The 20,900-nt window shown below is 36.0% G+C and overlaps 1 protein-coding gene across 1 annotated transcript in view; it reads right to left on the minus strand.

Annotated features, from left to right (window-relative positions):
* AP3S1 (adaptor related protein complex 3 subunit sigma 1) overlaps positions 1 to 20,900 on the minus strand; it is a 70,728-nt gene that overhangs the window by 20,734 nt on the left and 29,094 nt on the right. The window contains exon 4 of the mRNA XM_032626589.1: positions 5,262 to 5,333. Coding sequence (XP_032482480.1) covers positions 5,262 to 5,333 — 72 coding nt within the window. The remainder of the gene's footprint in view (positions 1 to 5,261; positions 5,334 to 20,900) is intronic.

Here is a 20,900-nt window from a genome sequence, read left to right on the forward strand (position 1 = left end):
TAATCACACCTCTACCAACTAGCATACATGTTGCTAGGACTGTCATTTCTATACATCATCATCCACTAAAAGGAACCTTACAGAGAGAACACTAACATGAGGGCTAAGGCAAAAAATACATAAGACGCTCTGCCCATAGAAAAGGTGGAGAAACAATGATCAACCTCATAATCACAAGCACCTCCATCCAGACTATGATTTCTCCATACCATTTCCCACTTAAAAAAAAAAAAATCAGGGCTCCTAGAAGGAATGACTGATAACATATCTAGAGCCAGAAATAAATAAAGTGAATCTGGAACACCTAGTTGTACCAGAACACAAAGCAACTATCAAAGTCATGGAGGGGGAGAGGGGTCATGTCAAAAGAATCCAGAAGACAACGTGAAGGGGTTCCCCCACTGGCCAAAGACAGGGCAATTTGAGCATCAAAAAGAATAATATCCACAGTGGATTAAAACAAATCAATTATGTTAAAATTCGTATGTCACAAGGGTACTAAAAAAGAAATTCCATGATCACTTCTGGTGACTACTGGGGAACCAAATGTTATGGAAACTGGTTAATAAAGGGAAATACTCTAGAATTTATCCTGTCTTTCCTATATACGCTGTACTTTTTTTTTTTTTTTTTTGCGGTATGCGGCCTCTCACTGTTGTGGCCTCTCCCGTTGCGGAGCACAGGCTCCGGACGCGCAGGCTCAGCAGCCATGGCTCACGGGTCCAGCCGTTCTGCAGCATGTTGGATCCTCCCGGACCGGGGCACAAACCCATGTCCCCTGCATCGGCAGGCAGACTCTCAACCACTGCGCCACCAGGGAAGCCCCAAAGCTGTACCTTTTTAAACTCATCATCTCCGACTTTTAATGGATTGTTTCATTCAATTCACACTTACTATACTGAATAATACATTTATTTTAAATAATTTCCCTTTCCCCCAAAATTGGTTGTCTTGATCAGATTTTATTTATATTATTTCCCCCTTTTAAATCAGAGATTCTACTGTTTATAATTTTTATTAATGAAAACTATCTCTTTCCTTGCTCTTTTAATCAAATATGACTTTATTCTTATTTGTAAAATATCAAGTCTTTCTATCGCTGAGATGCCTTGTTTTCCTACTAAATGCTCTGTTATTCCCTACTCTCCTTTCCCCCAGGTGGTAACAGCTTCAAAATACTTTTATAATACATGCTAAATACTTCATATTCTCTTACCTTTTCCTTCATGTTTTCTATCTCTTAATCTTTCAATTATATGCTTTGAGATTATTTCCTGCATTCATCTTCTATCTGTAATTCAAGCCTCAACTGTGACCATTCTCTTCTTTAAACTCTGTAGTTGAAAACACATTTTTAAGCCCCAGGAAGACCTTTTCGAATTGCATCTCCTTAAGCACTTTTTACCATTTTAAAATTTCAAGTGTTCACTGATCTCCTGTAGTAGTTCTTTTTCACAGAGCATATGTTCTGATTGTTCAGCCTGTTCCTCATCTCTCTGTTGAGATGGCATTCTTTTTTCTCTGTTGGCTCACTGGTACTTAGGTGTGGTTGCTGAGATACTCTTAATGGTTAGAGTTCTTCAGGTGGTGAAAGGAAAAGGAGACTCTCACTCTGTATCCTGTGGTTTAAGGATAGGCTATCAAACTCCTTAAGAGGGACTGGGCTAGAGGAAACCTCTCCACTCTCACTCTTAATTCTTCATTCTCCTGGCCTGGAGGGTAGGAAAGACACTGAGGCCTCCAATCAGATCTCCCTTACCCTGATCTTTTGGGGGATGGGGGGAATGCAGGGAGGAGTAGACCGAGCACTTCTATAGCTGTCCATACATGTCATACATGCTCCAAACCAAGCTCTTTATAAATCCTTAGCTCTTTCATCTTTGCCCCGGGATTTGATGCTGTGCTGCAGTAGTGGTGACAACCTGGGGCTGCCCAATTAAAGCCACAGTGTTCAGGAAATGGGCAGGTAACACAGTTGCGCAAATAAGCAGATCTTCCCAGCAAATCCACAGTGGCCATGCAGTATAAGTAAGAAATAAACCAAGTTACTCATATTTTAGGTGTTATTACCACAGCGTAACTTAGCTGTAATAGAGTCTGACTCCATTTTTGATGCCTGCCTGCTGACAGCTTTCAAATCCCACTGTTCTCCCTTCCTCTTCTGCCCACATGTGGGCAAGTTGATAAGAAAGTCCAGGTGCTCCTTCCTTTGCACTGGCGGGCAGTTTAAATTACACAAGACCTGGCCTGAATGTGGAAACCCTCAACCCAGCCCTACCCCCTAACCACATAAAACCCCAAGATAGTCGCTGTTCCTTGTTTTCCCCCGAAAAGTTTATTATGTAAATGATAAACCTTTTCAGATCAGATCCTCTTGGTGTACGTGTGGTATCTTCAGTCTCTACATCCAAATCAATTTTGGGCAGGGGGTTCTGTTCCACTACTTCAGGGTGACTACAAATATTAGCTTATGTGACTGATACACAAATTAGTACTTGAAGGTTTGTAATGAGAAACTGATAACAATCACAATAAAGGAAAAGACACTGACTTAGGGGTTGGGCAGTAGGCCACATGGAAACTATTATATCGGAGGCTAGAAAGTTAGTGATCCATGCTTGTAGTGGCAAAACATTTGGCAAAACTATCATGTGTGATAGTCTGAAAAGCAGATCAATTTACCCATGAAAACTCTTTTCTCTCTGACATAAAAACTGATGATTTTCCAGATACTGGCAGCTTTGTCACCATGGATTCCAGACTGACAGCATGTGGGACGTGATAAACATACTGTGTGAATTAGAAATACTCTGATATTGTTACCGCAGCATAAACTAGCCCATCCTGACTGATAACAAAAGGGGTATTCTTTACAACTTCCTCCTTCCCTCTATCCAAGTGTAGTATAACAGCACACAGAGGACTGCGTACAAAACTCTGTATTTGCTCCTAGGAAGAAATGAGTTGAGCTATTTAGGAGATCTCTGACTGTTGGAAGGTCCAGGGCTGCTTGAAAGTTGAAAACAAGCCTACTTTCATAGAAGGGCTGAAAACAAGACTAGCATTGTTTTAGACAGAGAGTACAGGGACAGGAAGTGTCTATTTTACTGGTCTCTAACTCTTGTTATACTGAAGCTTTTTTCTCATTGCATTGAAAAAAAATTAAAACAAGAGTTTAGGCCAGCTAATTCTAGCAGGTTTCAAAACAGTGATACACTGTTGTGTGAAATGAACAGGCTATACAGACTACATATGTGGTCCTATTTTTGATTTTTTAAAGACATATTTGTTTCAGTACTCATTTGTACAAAAAAGTCTAGAAATACACATACTCTAAAATGTTAACACTAGTGTTAATTAAAAAAAGGAGGCGATTAGACTGAGGCAGCTCTAATACATAAGCAAAGCCCAACCTCAGCCTAAAATGCCTCAAGGTTAAGAAATCAACACGTAAGAACAACCAATCACAAACAGCCAACTTGGCTTTCCCAAATAATATAGGTGCTTAAGCAATAGCCAATCAGATAATTCCCTTGCTTTGCTTCTGCCTCTTCTCTATAAACGTCTTTCCCCTAGCTCCTGTCAGCGGAGTATTCCTAACCATTTCTGGTTTGGTGCTGACCAATCTGAATCAATTTTTACTCAAATAAACTCTTAAAATTTTTAGTGTGCCTCAGTTTATCTTTTAATACTAGTCAATCTCTGAAATTGAGATAGTGTCTATTTATTCTCCTCTTATTTATACTTTCTGATTTTTCTAAAATGGACATATATTAACATAAAATAGAAGTTTTAAAAACACTGTGTATCATGTATGGAAGTTGTATATATGTAGAGCTTAATTTTCCTATTAAGGAAAACTTTTATTCTCTGCTACAAATGTGACAACTTTACTCTTGCTACAATATTTTACAACAGAATCTTCAATTTTCTCAAAAAATTGCTAGATGCAACATATAATCTAGTGATCTTTGAGCAGTCATTTTAAAAATAGAATTTTAAACATTTTAACCATGTACCAAAACATACTTTAGAATATCGTGAACCTTAATGCCTAAAAATAACAGGAGTCTTTGTAAGTGCGAACAGCATAAGACAGATAATAGAGAAAAGCAGTAGAAAACTAAAATAATTCTCTTACAGTATCAAGTTTAAGTTCTATATCCAAAATGAGTCAATATATGAAATTAAATCATTTAGTAAATGAGAAATATGATCTAAAGGACCAGCTAATAGTAAATGTATTCTTTTGATGTTCACAAATAATATAATGCATTCCTTGTGCTGTATCTTGATTGTGGTAATGGTTACATAACTAAATGCACGTGCCAAAACTTAGGCAAATGTATGCTTAAAGCTACTGAATTTTCATGTGTGTAAATTACACTTCAATAAAGCTGATTTTTAAAAATCACAATTTTTTGCTAAAATTTTCAGATTATTTCCAGACAATTTTATTCAATGGCTTAACCATTCAAAACAGCCTGTTACATTATATGAACTTATAGAGAAAAAAAAAATCTATATATAGCAAAAGTGGAATCTCTTCCTCGTAAATTTCCTATCCCCAATACCCAGTAAAACTGGCTATAGAATTTCAGTCATTCTTCCTTTCTCTCACCTCCTTTCAATAGGCCATCAAGTCCTATCAATTATATACTTTCTTTCATCCCTACTCTACTGCCTTAGTTCATTTCTTTCTGGACTACTGCAATAGACTTTTAATTGATTTCCTTGACTTTAATCTCCCACCTACCAATCCAAAATCCTTAACACAGAAAAAAACAATTATCTTGCCCCCGCAAAAAATGAACAAACAAGGCAACAATAATGTTAATAGAAACTTGTTTTAAAAAACTAAATTGCTTCAGAATGAAGCCCAAAATCCATGTCACTAAAGGTACTTTAAGGCCTCATGATCAATATCAAATCCTTCCCTCACAAAAAGCATGTATTTTATATTTCTGCCTGTAGAGTCATCCTCTCCTTTTCTGTCTGTGAAATATCTACTAATCCCTAAAAAAATCTAGTTTAAATATAATTTCCTCCATTCCCATTGTCCTCCTCTAGATGTGAATTCCTCTAGGCCAGGGTCTGAACCTTCTTCACTAAGCACCATGCCTGGCTCAGAGTAAATATACTTATGAATTGAATAAAGGAATAAAAACAGTATTATTCACTAAATCTATTTTTACTTTAACAAATTAACATTTTTTTCTAAGATAAAAAGCTTAGAAAATTTGATAATGTAGAAACTGTACCTTGTCTACATGGAAAATTAAATCCAGTTCACAGACGTTTTCAAAACACTTGTCTAATGTTTCCACAAATACCTAAAGAAAAGAAAAAAGGTTAAAAGCTTTTGAGAACTGAATAAGTTCATTCAAATCTATTACCTATAAGGCAGACAATTCTTAATTGTGAATTAAAACTTCTAACTCTATTATCACATTTCTTTTTTAAATTAAAAACTGTATTAAGTGCAAAAGGAATAATTATAGCCTGTACATCTAAACTATTTTTCAATACATTAATAAATGAAATACAATAAACAAAATAAACTTCACTGAAAAGTACTAAGACCTAAAAATTGTTAGCACCATTACTTACAAAAATACTGAAAAATACTCAAATCAGGCTCCCTATCTTCATATGAGGAAACAAGAAAGCTTGCCATAAGTATCTATCAAGCTAGATGGGCACAGTCCAAGTCTCAAGCACATCTAATATAGCCAATAATTTTTAATTAGCAAATCAGTATAAAAGATCACTAAAAATTAAACTTACGGAAAGAGCACAGACTCTGGAATCAGACTTACCTGGACTCAAACTCTGGTTCAAACACCTTGTATGACCTTGTGTGGGAAAGGGTTAACTCAGTAAGCCTGGGTTGTTCAACCCCTATATGTTTCCCAAAATGGCCTGTTTTCAGACGAGCCTTTGGCTAGTTCCTGGGAACTGAGCTCTGAGCCCTTGGAAAGTTCTGTCTGAGAAGAGTGTTTCTGCATGCTTGAGGCCCTGGGCCACACAGTACCAGTGTGAGCAGACAGTTTATACTAACAGTGTGATTTACAATGAACATATTTTTTCTCTGAGGTTCTGGAGCTTAAGTAACCAAGGTCAGTCATGGAGGTGTCACATGCCTATGTGACTGACCCCCAATAAAAATCCTGGAAACCCAGGCTAGGGTGAGTTGCCTAGTTTGGAACACTTTGCACATGTCATCACATATCACTTCTGGGGGAATTAAGCACATCTTGTGTGACTCCAGTAGAAAGGGACAACACCTGGAAGCTTGCACCTGGTTTCCTCCATACTTCCCTTCATGTGCCTTTGATGGTTTTACTCTGTATGCTTTCACTGTAATAAACCCTAACCATAAACATAGCAACTTCTGAGTCCTGTGATTCCTAGCAAATCACTGAGATGGTCTTGGGGACCTCTGATACAAACTTTCAAAAATTAATCTCTTAGGGCTTCCCTGGTGGTGCAGTGGTTGAGAGTCCACCTGCCGATGCAGGGGACACTGGTTCGTGCCCCAGTCCAGGAGGATCCCACATGCCATGGAGCGGCTGGGCCCGTGGGCCATGGCCTCTGAGCCTGCGCGTCAAGAGCCTGTGCTCCACAACAGGAGAGGCCACACCAGTGAGAGGCCCGCGTAGCGCAAAAAAAAAAAAAAAAAAATTAATCTCTTAAATTCCACTTTGCATGGTTGTCACGATTCTATCACTATTTCTGTATCCACTACCCTTCTCAGTGGTAATTTTCACAGATAGAATGGCCGTAAGTTTATCATTCGAACTGGGGGGTATTACGAGTAAAAGAGAGCATCTACTAATTATTATATTATAATAACAGTATGCAATGTTATTGTACTATAATAATAACCTGGAACAACAGATGTAAACCAGGACTGTTCCAAGCAAACTGAAATGTATGGTCACTGTATTCATAGGTGATCCTACCGGACAGAATAGAATCTAAACAACAGGCTTCTTGCTATAACTACTCCAATCTGAGGCCAATTTACACAGATCCACAATCCAAGGCTCCTTCCTGGCATCAATGTAGATGAATAAGACAGGTGAAACAATGTATTTAACTATATGACCATGATCAACATTGTCTTAGACCAAGGGTTGGCAAACTTTCTCTGCAAAGGGCTGGAGAGTAAAGATTTTAATTTTAGGCTTTGTGGGCCATACAGTATAGCACAAAAGCAGCCACAGACAATACATAAGCAAATGAGCATGGCTCTAGTCCAATAAAACTTTATTTATAAAAACAGGTAGCAGGCTGAATTTGACCTGCAGGATGTAATTTGTTGATCCTTGACTTAGATCAGGAGAAATAAAAGATCAGTAGTAACCAAGAATATACAGTTTTATACATAGTTTCATTTATGACAAGGCAAGTTATTAAGATGACCAAGTGTGGTGCATACAAAGGTAATCCTCAAGTGAGTGCCTAGTTTGTTTCAATTGTGTGATAAGTAGAAAATATATATTGTTGAGTACCTATCCAAACTCCCAACTTCATCTATTTCTCCTCAAGGTCTTGGTGACGTGGTCCATGAAATGACTTTATTCATTCTATTTCTAATTCTGACTCATTTTTCTTCTTCTTATAACACGTTCTTGTTATGAGGATAGAATGGGATAACGCTGCTTGAACAAAGAATAAGCATTTAACAAATACTGACTTCTTGAGGAGTCCAAAAGAGAAAATTTTCCCATTGAGAAAGATGAATTTATTTTTGACACAGTATCTCTAACATGGAAGTGGTCTGAATACATTTATAAACTCATAGTTAAATAAGTTACAGGAAATAAAACCATTTAAGTTCTATCCTTCAGTAAATTTTTACTGAAGTATAACATACGTACAGAAAAGTACACCACACTGTTTGTAGGAATGTAAATTGGCGCAGCCACTGTGTAAAACAGTACGGAGGTTCCTCAAAAAACTAAAAACAGAACTACCATATCATCCAGCAATTCCACTCCTGGGTGGGTATACAGCTGAAGAAAAAAACCCCACTAACTTGAAAAGATGCATGTACCCCAATGTTCATAGCAGCGTTATTTACAACTGCCAACATATGGAAGCAACCTCAGTGTCCATCAACAGATGAATGGATAAAGGCGTGCTATACTCACACTGACACACACACACACACACACACACACAGAGAGAGAGAGAGAGAGAGAGAGAGAGAGAGAGAGAGGAATACTACTCAACCATGAAAAAGAATGAAATTTTGCCAGTTCCAACAACATGGAGGGTATTATGCATAGAGAAATAAGTCAGAGAGAAAGACAAATACTGTCTGTTATCACCTTCATGTGGAATCTAAAAAATAAAACAAATGAATGAATATAACAAAACAGAAACAGACTCACAGATATAGATAACAAACTAGTGGTTACCAGTGGGAAGAGGGAAGGGGGAGGGGAAAGATAGGAGTAGGGGATTAAGAGGTACAAACAACTATGTATAAAATTAGTAAGCTACAAGGATATATTATACAGCACAGGGAATATAGCCAATATTTTATAATAGCCAATATTTTATAATAACTTTAAATGGAGTATAGTCTATAAAAATTGTGAATCATTATGTTGTACACCTGAAACCAATGTAATATTGTAAGCCAAGTATACCTCAATAATAAAAAAAGTACACAAATGGTAACAATGTACAACCTGATGAATTTTCACAAAGTAAGTACACCTGTGTAACCAGCACTTAATATTCAGGTGTTAGACTATTACCAGCACTGTAGAAGCCCGCTCATACTCCATTAGGCAACTATCAACATCAAGGGTAACTACCCTGCTTTCTAACATTAAAGATATATTTTGTCTATTTCTGAACTACTATTGGCCCTTGAACAATCTGGGCTTGAGCTGTGTGGGTCCGATGCTGCGCGCATGCTTAGAAACAAGTTTTTTTCAATAAATATAGTACTATACTACCCATGGTTGGCTGAATCCAGGGATGCGGAACCCACAGATACAGAAGGCCAACTGTAAGGGACTTGAGCATCCACGGATTCTGGTCACAGCAGGTCCTGTAACCAATTCCCGGCAGATACCAACTACCATACCAAGGGACAACCGTGTATTTAAATGGAATCATACAGTATGGAACCATATGAGTGGCTTCTTCTATTCATTGATTTGTTTGCGAGATTTATTTATTTTGTTACATAATATGAGTATAACAGTTCATTCATTCTTGTTGTTATACAGTGTGCTATTGCAGAAATATACCACAATGTATTTATCTATTCCATGGTTGACAGAAATTCGGGTCCGGCATGGGGCCATTACAATTAGTACTGATACTAATTCTTATATAAGTCTTTTAGTGAACATATATACACATATCTACTGAATGTATACCTAAAGTAGAATCACTGGGCCATGGAGCAGATAGGTTTTCAAAGCAATTATAAAACTTTACAATCCAGGGACTTCCTTGGCAGTCCAGCGGTTAAGACTCCACACTTCCACTGCAGGGGGTGCGGGTTTGATCCCTCTCAGGGAACTAAGATCCTGCAAGCCGTGTGGCACAGCCATTAAAAAAAAAAATTTACAATCCAAATCATAGTATATGGGAGTTCCCACAGTGCCACATCCTTGTCAACCCTGTATGTTGTCAATCTTTTAATTTTAGTCATTCTTATGGGTGTGTGGTGGTCTGTCATTGTGATATTCATTTGTATTTCCCTGAAGCCTAAAGAGATGGACCACCATTTCATATTTACCATTTTGATATCCTTTTTCATGATGTCTATTCAAGACTTCTGCTCATTTTTCTGTTCAAGACTTCTGCTCATTACCTGTCTTTTTCTTATTGATGTATAGAAATTCTTTACATAGCTAGATACAGTCCTGTCATACACACATATTACAGATACCTTTTCCTACTCTGACTTGCCTTTTCATTCTCCTAATAATGTTCTCGGAAGAACAGAAGCTTTAAATTTCAATATAGTCCAACTTATCAGCTTTTTTCCTTTATGGTTAATCTTTTTTTTGGTCCAATTTAAGAAATTTTTGCCTATAGCAAGGTCAGGAAGATATTCTCCCAGAAGAAAACAAAAGCTTCATGGTTTTATTTTTCATGTTTGGACCAAATCTATCTGGAATTAATTTTCGTATGTGGTGTGAGGTGGTCTTTCTTAATTTAAAATTATTATTAAACTTACTATTCAGAATAAAGTTTCCAGTATGGCTTTATTTTTTCATGTTTACTTTTTCCAGATCCACTGGTTTGATTACCCATATACTGTAGCCATTCTTTCTTAACCATCAGAAGATGACTATCTTGGTGAAAATGCTGTCTGAATAGTTTCCCTTCACTTATGTGTTACTTATGAAGGATCAGTGGAACCCACTGAACATAGACTATATCTGACAAAGAGAGAAAAAAATTTCTTGGTAGCATTGAATGTGCCACTGGTGAACTATAATGTACAAAAAATATGAGCTGTCTATAGAGGCAGTATAGCAAAGCAGTGAGGAAACCACAAAGACCTGACTTCAAATTCCTCCTTAGCTACTACCTAGCTATGTGAGCCTAAGTCACTCAACTCCTCCAAATATCAGAACTATAAAATAGTTATACAACTATCTACCTTTCTGGATTATCTTAAAGATTTAGTTAAATAATTTAGATAAAGTGCTGAACACTGCCCAAAACACATCAACTAAACAAAAGCCAGTACTATTTACCTGGCTGTTCAAAACGTATGATTACAAAATTAAAACAGAAAGAGAACATTCTAATTCTACTAATAAACACTGATATAAAAGCAAGGTAACTACATACTGTGGTGTCCAAGTTTTTGGGATTTGCTTACTAACTTAGAAAGAAAAAAGGCTGTCAATATTTAAAACAGAACAATACCAAGTATGAAAAATGTAAATACTTTTTAAAAAAGTGCCCTGCAGCAAAATATCATTACAACTACATGTTCTTAACTTAGGGAAAGAATTCTTAAGATTTAAGGCATTCAAATGCTAAGTTTGGATGAAAACTTAAAAACCCACTTCAAAAAACTCTCCATTAATTTTCTTTTGAGTTAGCAAGAATTACTTAACGTTATTAGAATCTAGAGCCCCAAGGTAGATATACACTGCTGATTCGTTACATGGACAAGGTCAATACAAAACTAATAATCTACAAACTGAAGTTAAGAAATTAAGAAAAACAAATTAATGGGCCTTGGGGGTTCTAGCCAGGACAACCAAAAAAATAATAAAACTGCTGTTGCATTATATTTCACAAAGAGAAAGATAAAAAGACTAAAAAACTAGAAGTAACATGGTACATGGCACCCTCTTGTGTTTTATTTTTAAATGATAAAAGTTTAAAGTCAATTTCAATATAACTGTTATCTACTAAGTAGCTACTCATTAATCTCTGGCCTTGGGAATTCAAAGGCTGGTGGAAGAAAAATTACTTTTAATTTATTAAGAATAATATTTTAAGTTTTCCTTCATTTTAATAATTACATAGTTTTCCAAAAGTAAATATAAAAGATAGAGATATTCAGAAAAATGCCATATCCACATATAAACAGAGTTTCCCTTCCCTGTGCCCTTCTATCAACAAAACTTCCTTGTGTTTCCTTTACCTTTAATTACAAATTTATATGCCTGGATCACAAAGGGTAACAGGAATCTATTCCAAAGCAGCTTAGTACTTAAGAGTACTTAGTATTCTACTAAAATTCCAGCTTAGCCTCTGACTATGAAATCTAGGGCAAGTTATTTAATTCTAAGCCTCATTTGGGTATAATAATAGTGCCTATGCCATAGAGTTGTTTTAGTGATTAAATAATAAATATAAATGGCTTAGAACAGTATCTCACCAAAAAAAGTACTCAATATATTTTAGCTAGTATTATAATACTATACACAGATGCAAAAATAAAAATGTGCACTAGATAAAATAAATTCCACAAAAATATCCTTAAGCAATATCACTTATTTGGCAGGCTCTCCTTTAGAGTTTCTAGGGGAAAAAAAATTTTTTTTTCTGGGTTTGGGGAATTCTGTTAAATTTCAGGAGGAATTGCTCTTACTGTTTCTAATCTATAATATTAAATAAAATACGTAAATGTTAAACTGACATGTTATAAGACAGGAAAAGTCTTAAGCCCAAGAAAAGAAGGCATAAATTTAGGAATATGCCAAGAGATCTAAAAAAATTGTTTTTCAGTCAGCAGCAAGATGTTCTAGAGAGATACTGGCTTAGCTTAAGTAAGGAATCAAAAAATACCACCAAAAATGTACCAAGAAAGCTAGGGAATACAGACTGAACTTAAAATCAGATTAATTAGCTTTGAAGAACAACTATGAATACAGCACTGTTGCATATAATATTCAGAATCTTTTTAATGTATGGTGTTTAAGGTGTGTAAGTAGCACTCGGGCTAGCCTATGACTGGATTCTGAACTGGATTTCCACTAAACCTGACCTAGACACTAATGTGCCCATGAGGACGGATATTTTTCTAACAGTAAAAATAGAGACATTTATTGTGCATTTATTATGTACCAGTTAATTTAGACATATTAAACTCTTGACTTCAATATGAAAAAATTAAGAGTTGATGAAAGGACTGTCTTCTATATTGATGTCATAATGATTCTTTAAGAGTTCTTAAAGAACTCAATGATTCATATTGTGTGATTTATTTCTTTCTATTTTTTTAAATAAAATTTTTTTAAAAATTTAAAAGCTAACAATGATAATAGCACTTATTGAGTATATACTATTATGGCACTGCTATTGTTCCAAGTGCTTTAAATAGATTATTTTGTTTAATCCTTCACAGTAATCCCATAAGGCAGGTACTTTTTATCAACCATCTGCAGAAGAGTAAGTTAAAGTACAAAGTTAACTAACTACCAGCAGTTAGGTAGGAGAGTCTTCACTAAAATCCAGAAAGTCTCATGGCAGAACCCACACTCTTATTCACTAGAGATACTCCCTTCAACAACAACAAAAATCATCTTTTATTTTTAATGTAGTAAGAGGTGATTATTCAGAAAATTTAGAAAATACATAAAAGTGTAAAGCAAAAATTTTAACTGTCCATACTTTTATCACCCAAATTAACAACAGTATTGTGCAAAGACTTCTTGTACTATAGGAAATTTAATTACATTGTAGTCTCTCCATTAAAGTGACTTAATATGATTTGTATGTTGGATTTAGACATCTAAGGAAGAAGTAGGGTTTTGAATTTATAAGGCTAATATATCAAATATTAATTTAGAAAATGAAAGTAGCCTCTGCATTATTTCTTTTGGTGCACAGAAGCTACTCCAAGAACATTTAAAAAACTCATATTGACATCAATTGTTAGAACTCCATTTAAACTTCCAAGCAAAAGTTGATTTTTTTAATGGTATTTGGCCTTGAAAGATATTCTCTTGTGTATAATTGAATATGGTACAATTGCTATCTTGAACAGACTTAAAACAAAATAAAATGAATAAAAATCTTAGCTTTTTCTTACAGAATAGCAACTAATAAGTATAGAAATCATGATGGGAAAATCACTATTTGGCAAACACCACAATAATTCTTTCAGGCAGGAATCATCAACAGATGCTAAAAGTAATGACCAAATTATGATTAGAAAAAGGATATTTATATACTCAAAATTATTCCCCATAGGATACTTCTAAGCACAAAGGGAAAATGGAAGTTTAAGTAGGTAAACCTGGCAGGCACCTCATTAACCAAGGAATCAGAATAAATACCACAAGTAATGGGGTAAAATGATATCATGTATCTCCTGAATATGATGCACTGAGAAGGACATAACATCACTTGTGATATTCGAAAATACATAATCCGAATTTAATCATTAAGAAACATCAAATCCAGGGCTTCCCTGGTGGCGCAGTGGTTGGGAGTCTGCCTGCCGATGCAGGGGACACGGGTTCGTGCCCCGGTCCGGGAAGATCCCACATGCCGCGGAGAGGCTGGGCCTGTGAGCCATGGCCGCTGGGCCTGCACGTCCGGAGCCTGTGCTCCACAACGGGAGAGGCCACAGCAGTGAGAGGTCCGCGTACCGCAAAAAAAATAAAAATAAAAATAATTGTCTAGTACTCTTCAAAGGATCAAGGTAAGAAAGACATGAATGGAAGACAGATGAAGAACTATAACTGAGTAAAGGAAACTTAGGAGATAAGAAAACTAACACTCTATGTAACCTGAATTGAACTCTAAACAAGAAAAATTACATTAATGGGACAACTGGCAAATTTTAAATAAGATCTACAGATTAGATAATAGTATTCTATCAATGTAAATTTCCTGATTTTAATTACCTACTTGAGGTTATGGAAGATGTTAAATTTGAGGAATCTGGATGAAGATACAGTATGCAAAAATTCTTTGCATTATATTTGCCACTTTTCTAAGTCTGAAATAATTTCAATGTGAAAAGTTTTTTTTTTAATTTTTAAAGAAAAAAATGTTTGAAAAACCAAGCTCAAAAGGAACTCTTCTCCTCTATATCCAATCCCTCCCTGAAACCTACTATTCTACACTGAGAAATAAGGAATTCACCTTAAACCAAAGAAAAATACCAACATAACCTGAGTTTTTCACTCTCTCAAACCTACTTTGAAGGGGAAAAAAATAAATTTTAAGTTACTTCTAGCTCCAAAATTCTGACTTTAAGTACTTGAGTTCCAAAATACTTTCTTCACCACTATAAAGTAAGTAATAACAATGTGTCTGCTATCTTCTAGGCCCTGTGCTGACTGCTTTATATACATTAGCTCCAATTCTTAAAACAATGCTGGCAAGGTAGGTATGAATATCAACATTTACAGACAAGAAAATTGGGGATGAATAAGCCTAAGTAATTTGCTCAAAGATATAGAACTGTTAGATGACATAGCCAATATTTAAACCCATACCACCTAACTCCAAACACAATAATGCCTCCCAAGAGGACTGCCGAGAGGTCAAAAGAACATGTAAATTAGAATGGTAAGTATCATCAAATTGTTACCTGGGTTTATCATTAAGAAGAAGCAATGTAAATAACTGAAAAGTGAATTATTACCTTTCCAATGACTGTAAATCAGACTTTTCAACAATGAAAATAAGATAGGAAAAGGATTTTAAGAGTGCTGAATCAGGCTTCCCTGGTGGCGCAGTGGTTAAGAATCCACCTGCCAATGCAGGGGGCATGGGTTCGAGCCCTGGTCCAGGAAGATCCCACATGCTGCAGAGCAACTAAGCCCGTGTGCCACAACTACTGAGCCTGTGCTCTAGAGCCCAGGAGCCACAACTACTGAGCCCGTGTGCCACAACTACCGAAGCCTGCGTGCCTAGAGCTCGTGCTCTGCAACAAGAGAAGCCACCACAATGAGAAGACCACGCGCCACAACGAAGAGTAGCCCCTGCTAGCCGCAACTAGAGAAAGCCCACACGCAGCAATGAAGACCCAATACAACCAAAAATAAATAAATAAAATAAATTAATTAAAAAAAAAAGAATGCTGAATCACTCTAACAGTGTCCAATTCAAATTGTTTATAGAACTATTTTTTGGTTTCTTTCATATGTAAGAAACAAATATTATTAAAAACAGAAGTTTTTAATACTCTGGTAACACAGTATGGTGTAGTAAACACCATAGAATTTTCCTAAAATGATCCTGGGCATTCACTCTGGATTGCCTGGAAAATAAACAAATTGAGTCTGGGCGCTCTCTTTCTCCAGCAGGAGGAACTGCACCAGAACTCATCTCTCCATGGGACCAGGGGTTTATCCCACTCAATCCTCCAATAGGTGAGCTGCAACTTCCCACAGTTCTCAAGAGCTGGTGAGGGAGTTTTCCCAGGCAACTCTTAAAGACACGTGGCACCTAAACGTGTATAGCTCAAAGCTTAAGTAATGTATATGCCACCCCACTGACAAGGATGCTTTCAATGAGCCTACTCTTGTAATAAAAGAAAACAATGATGTGGAGTGGGAGGGGTGAGGCCTCTATTGGCAAACTATTCTATGTTTAGTAGTATCTACATCAGCACAGCTTCCTATGAGATAGTGGAAAGATCAGGGGATCTTTCTTAAGTATTCTTGGCTTACAAGTTTCCTCAATTAAGCCTATTCTTTCACATAATTCTATCACAATGCAGAATTCCTTCAAAGCCATCAAAGAACATATAGGATAAATAGATTCACAAATTCTTGTAAAAATGAAAAAGAAAAAGGACTTCTTTACCCAATTCAGTTTGTGTACTGATGAAATTATACGCCTTCCTTATAAAATACATGCTTTAACGATAATGTTAGCTAAAAACCACTGACTATTTCAGGTCAGTCATTTAGCGACAGGCTTCACATACACCATCTTTTTTTAATGCTTTCACATGTTCTATGAGTTGGTATTATTATTATTACCTCCACTTTGCAGATGAACAAAATCAGGGTCAAAGAGGTTAACTAATTTGCCCAAAGTTATATAGCCAGTATAGAGAAGGGCCTGAATGGTTTTAACCACTACTACTTTGCTTTAATTCACTGATATTTCTAACAACTCATGAGGTCTATAGGCAGCATACTGAAACAGGCATACTTTACAGGTAAAAAATGCAAGGTCTATTAACATTAAATGACTTGCTCAGTATCATACTAAATTGACGCTAATAGCAATAAGTAAAATAACTTCACAAAACTCAGTCTAACGCTCAGTACTGTAGTACTGACAAATGCTATATACATAACAGTTCTAATTTATATACATATTCTAACACCATGGTCAAAACATATCTTTCTAAACCTAAAGATAAGTTTAGTTGTTAGTCCTCAATTTTTTCCTAACTATAACTGAACAAGGCTGATGCTGATATAATTGTTACATGTGATACAGAAAACTGTTACAAAATTTGGAATTATCTAGTGAAATTTTATGCCTCCATATCAGCGTGGCAACTAACTTAATTGAGGGCAATATGACTGCTTATAAATAACTCAAACAACCAACATTAATATTTAATTAACTTCTATTCTCACTCTGTAAATATTTTAACACTTCCAATGACAACATGCTATAACAGAAAGGACTTCAAAAAAGGCTAGCTATCAACTCTGAAACTAGCTTATATTGTAATCAATATCACATTAAAATAGTACACACCAGAAACAAAAAAAGATCACCTTTTTCTCCCAACTAACAAAGAATTAAAAGAAAACAAAACAGAAGCTGATTATTCAACCTGGTGACATACTAGTATAATTCTCACATGGAATTTACTAAGAATTCCTTCTCTCAGATTTTATATAAGGTAAAAAGTCAAATCTGGGATAATACATACATACCTTAGAAACACAAAAGCTTTGCATAAAAATATAAGCTTCTAATGATCATTTGAATTATAACATTTTTAATGTTCAAAAAACCAAAATGATAAAATTCAAAAAAAGTTTTTAAAAAATTTTAATTCTGGATGACAGGAATATAGGTATTTATTGTTTTATCCTTTGTGTTTTTCTGTATTTTAAACAGTTCTAGAAATGTAAATAAAAGTAAAATACAAACATTCAAAAAAAAACAAATGAAACTGTGTTTAGTTATCACATGTTGATGTTTACTAAGTTTTCTTGACCCATTCTCTAAAGAAAATACAAAACCAAGAGGCTTTGGTCTAAACTCTCTTGATTTATAATTTTCCACTTTTATTATATTTCTCAAAACTAGAGGATGGACAAAGCAAGAAAACCAGTTCTAAGTAAACTCTGAATAGCTGTTTCATGAAACAGAAGCAGAAACAATAAGCTACTCCCTTCCATCTTTGTTCACTCAACCAATGTTTTTAAAGTGCCTGACTTATGCATGCTCAGCACTCCCTCTTAAGTATTTAATGATCTGTAATAACCACCGGTGAAAGACAGCAACTACAGAACTTCCAACATGTTCAAGGTAGTGACAGAATTCATCCTTGTAAGGTAAAAAAAAAAACTTACAGAAAGTTTCTTTTTTTGTGACATGATAGATCAACATGTAATAACTCAATGGGATCTTCTTATAAAAACTGTTCAAGCCTACGTTAGAAACGGGACAATAAGAAAATCCTCCTGAAATTCTTTTTTCTGTATCTTATTTAATATCAAGACAAATTACCAACATTTCAAATAATAATGGCTAAAAACTTTTGCAAAACACAAGACATAGTTTCCATTTTCCACAAATACATGATAGAATTTACTTCAGATATGATGTAGGATATTTGTTTTTTGACAACTCCTTATATAATTCCCTTCTAAGACATAACAACCATGCTATCATAACCATTAAGACCAGCAACAGCATCAAAATAATAATCGATGAGGGGAGAACAATCTAGGTAGAAAGATCAGCAAGTACAAAGGCTCTGAGGTAAAAGCATGCTAGTATAATCTGAGCAACAAGGAGGCCAGTGTCGATGGAGCAAAGGGGAAAAGAGTAGAAAATGAAGTAAGATACGTAGTAGGGTTCGGCAAGGGGAGTCAGATCATGTGAGGCCTCATGGGTCATTTATAAGGAATTTGGCTTTTACTCTTAGTGAGAAGGGAAGCCATTGAAGAACTCAAAATGGAAAAGTATAAAATGTAACATATTTGAATAGTATCACTCCGGTTGTTTTACTGAGAAAAGACAAAAAGGAAAGGACAGTGGAAGCAGGAAGACCAGTCAGAAAACTACTGACATAGTCCAGGCAAGAGCTGATGGTGGGGTGGACCCATGTGGAGGCAGTGCAGAGAGCAGTAAGTGGATTCTGCATAATCAACAGGATTTGCCAAAGAAGAAGACGTAAGGGAGATCAAGAAACTAAAATGAAGCAACTGAAGTAGTAGCATGCAAACCAGGTATCCTAGAAGCCAAGTGAAGAAGATACTTCATGAAGAAGAGAGTAATAAACAATCTTAATCAAATAAAGGAGGACTGATGAGAACCTTTGGATTCAGCAACAGTAAAGCTGAAAAACCTGATTAAAATGTGTTCAGGAAAGAATGGGAGAAGAAAAATTTGAGACATTGCATACAGAAAATGTTTTTAAAGTGTTTTGCTATAAAGAGAGGGAAAGAAATGAGGCAGTGGCTGGAGAAGGAAGTAGGGACAGAATGTTTTTTTTTTAAGACGGAAGAACATATTAACATATTATAGACTAGTGGGAATGATCTAGAGAGGAAAAAATGATACTGAAGAGAGAAAAATGCTAGAGCAATGAGGAAGAAGTAAACTAGTATATAAGTGGGTGAGTTGGCCTTAGCTAAGAGCAAAGTTCATTCATCTCTTATAGAAAAGAGTACAAGGACACAGATACAGAGTCTGTAGAAGTTCCCTTCTGATTGCCTAGCGAACTTGGAAGCTACACATTAGAAGTGCTACAGGTTTGAGAGGGGAGGAGAATGTATCAGCAGTTGTCTAGGAGTGTGGGAAAGTGAAATGACCAGGGAAATATAATGTGATTACTGGGTAGCATTAAGGAATCACTGAGGTCAGAGATCATGAATTTAAAGTGAGGCCAGCATGTATGGTTATCTTGTTTTTCTCTACATATGTTCAGATGTGTGGATTCAGGCAAAGAGCTGAGTATATACAAGCCTATGATTATCATGATTGACCATGGAGTTTAAGCTGGGCAAGGAGAGTAAGACATCAGGAGGATCAGGGACAGTGAGAAGATAGATTTAAAAGACAGAAGGTCCCAAAGACACACTGAAAAGATATAAGGAACACAGGAAGAGAATACAGGATTCTGGATATAAACATGTCTATTTTTCTAAAGCTGCCATTTATCTATTAATAAACATTGAACAGTTCAAAAATGTACAACTATACCTAGAAAACTGTCAATAAAAATTTTTATCCTCAAAAAAAAAACCAACAAAAAAAGGGACTGAAGGTCCCAATGGGCTCAAAGAACTGTTGGAGTAACAGTAATTGTGATAAGAAAAAATAAGAGATGGTAGCAGAGAGTGGAAACTGTGAAATTAAGATGATGGAGGGACTTAAGTCTGGATAAAGACATGGTCTAGAAATGAACAGTGAAGCGGGGTAACGGGCAAAATTCATTGGAGAAGAGGAATTCCAGTTTGAAGATACCAGTGTACTGAATGAACTATCCACATGAACGTTGAAATAACCAAGAATTATAACACAAGTAGTACTGGAGTGAATGTCAGTGAACTAAGAACTAAAATCTGTTAGGAGACAATTCTTCATGGGTGTTCCATTCCTGCACACCATGTGAACAGAGGTACTGACTGCCTTTATTGTGGATTATCTTTTCAAGCAAGCTCGTATAGCCAACAGCCCTGGAAAATAGATAGTATTTCCCTCCAAAGCAAAGGGTAAGTTTATCTATACTTTGCTTGGAAGATATTCTCTTCCTCCAGGACATGGGCAGATATGCTTCGTGTTCATTATAAAAGATTCCAGTTCACTAAGCTTGGGCTTCCTCTCCTATAACTCAATCCACTGTGTGTGCAGGTCTTACCTGCACCTTATCACGTCACACTTTAGGAACTGGGACTTGAGTAACCAGTGTAAGCAAATGCTGTCACTTTGACTACTGCTTTGGCTGTCAGAAATAAAGTCCTTTGTTTCTGGCCCCGAAATCTCCCATCTTCTGTCAGCATCCATGAAACTGTGGTAGTTAACTTGTTAGCTTGCAGATAGAGTAAAATCTCAGACTATTGAAAGTTTTTGACAAAATCTCCAATGAATAGGGAGTGGGAATGAGAGATTACTGCAACCGGATTGGTAGAAGCAGGTATAGTTTGAGAATATGAGATAAAGTCTGGAGATGTTTTAGAAGAGAAAAAGGTCTGGAAAATGTAATGAGAAGCAAAGAGAACACCCTCCAG

The sequence above is a fragment of the Phocoena sinus genome, chromosome 3 (genome assembly GCF_008692025.1).
Source record: "Phocoena sinus isolate mPhoSin1 chromosome 3, mPhoSin1.pri, whole genome shotgun sequence".
Classification (NCBI taxonomy): Eukaryota; Metazoa; Chordata; class Mammalia; order Artiodactyla; family Phocoenidae; genus Phocoena; species Phocoena sinus.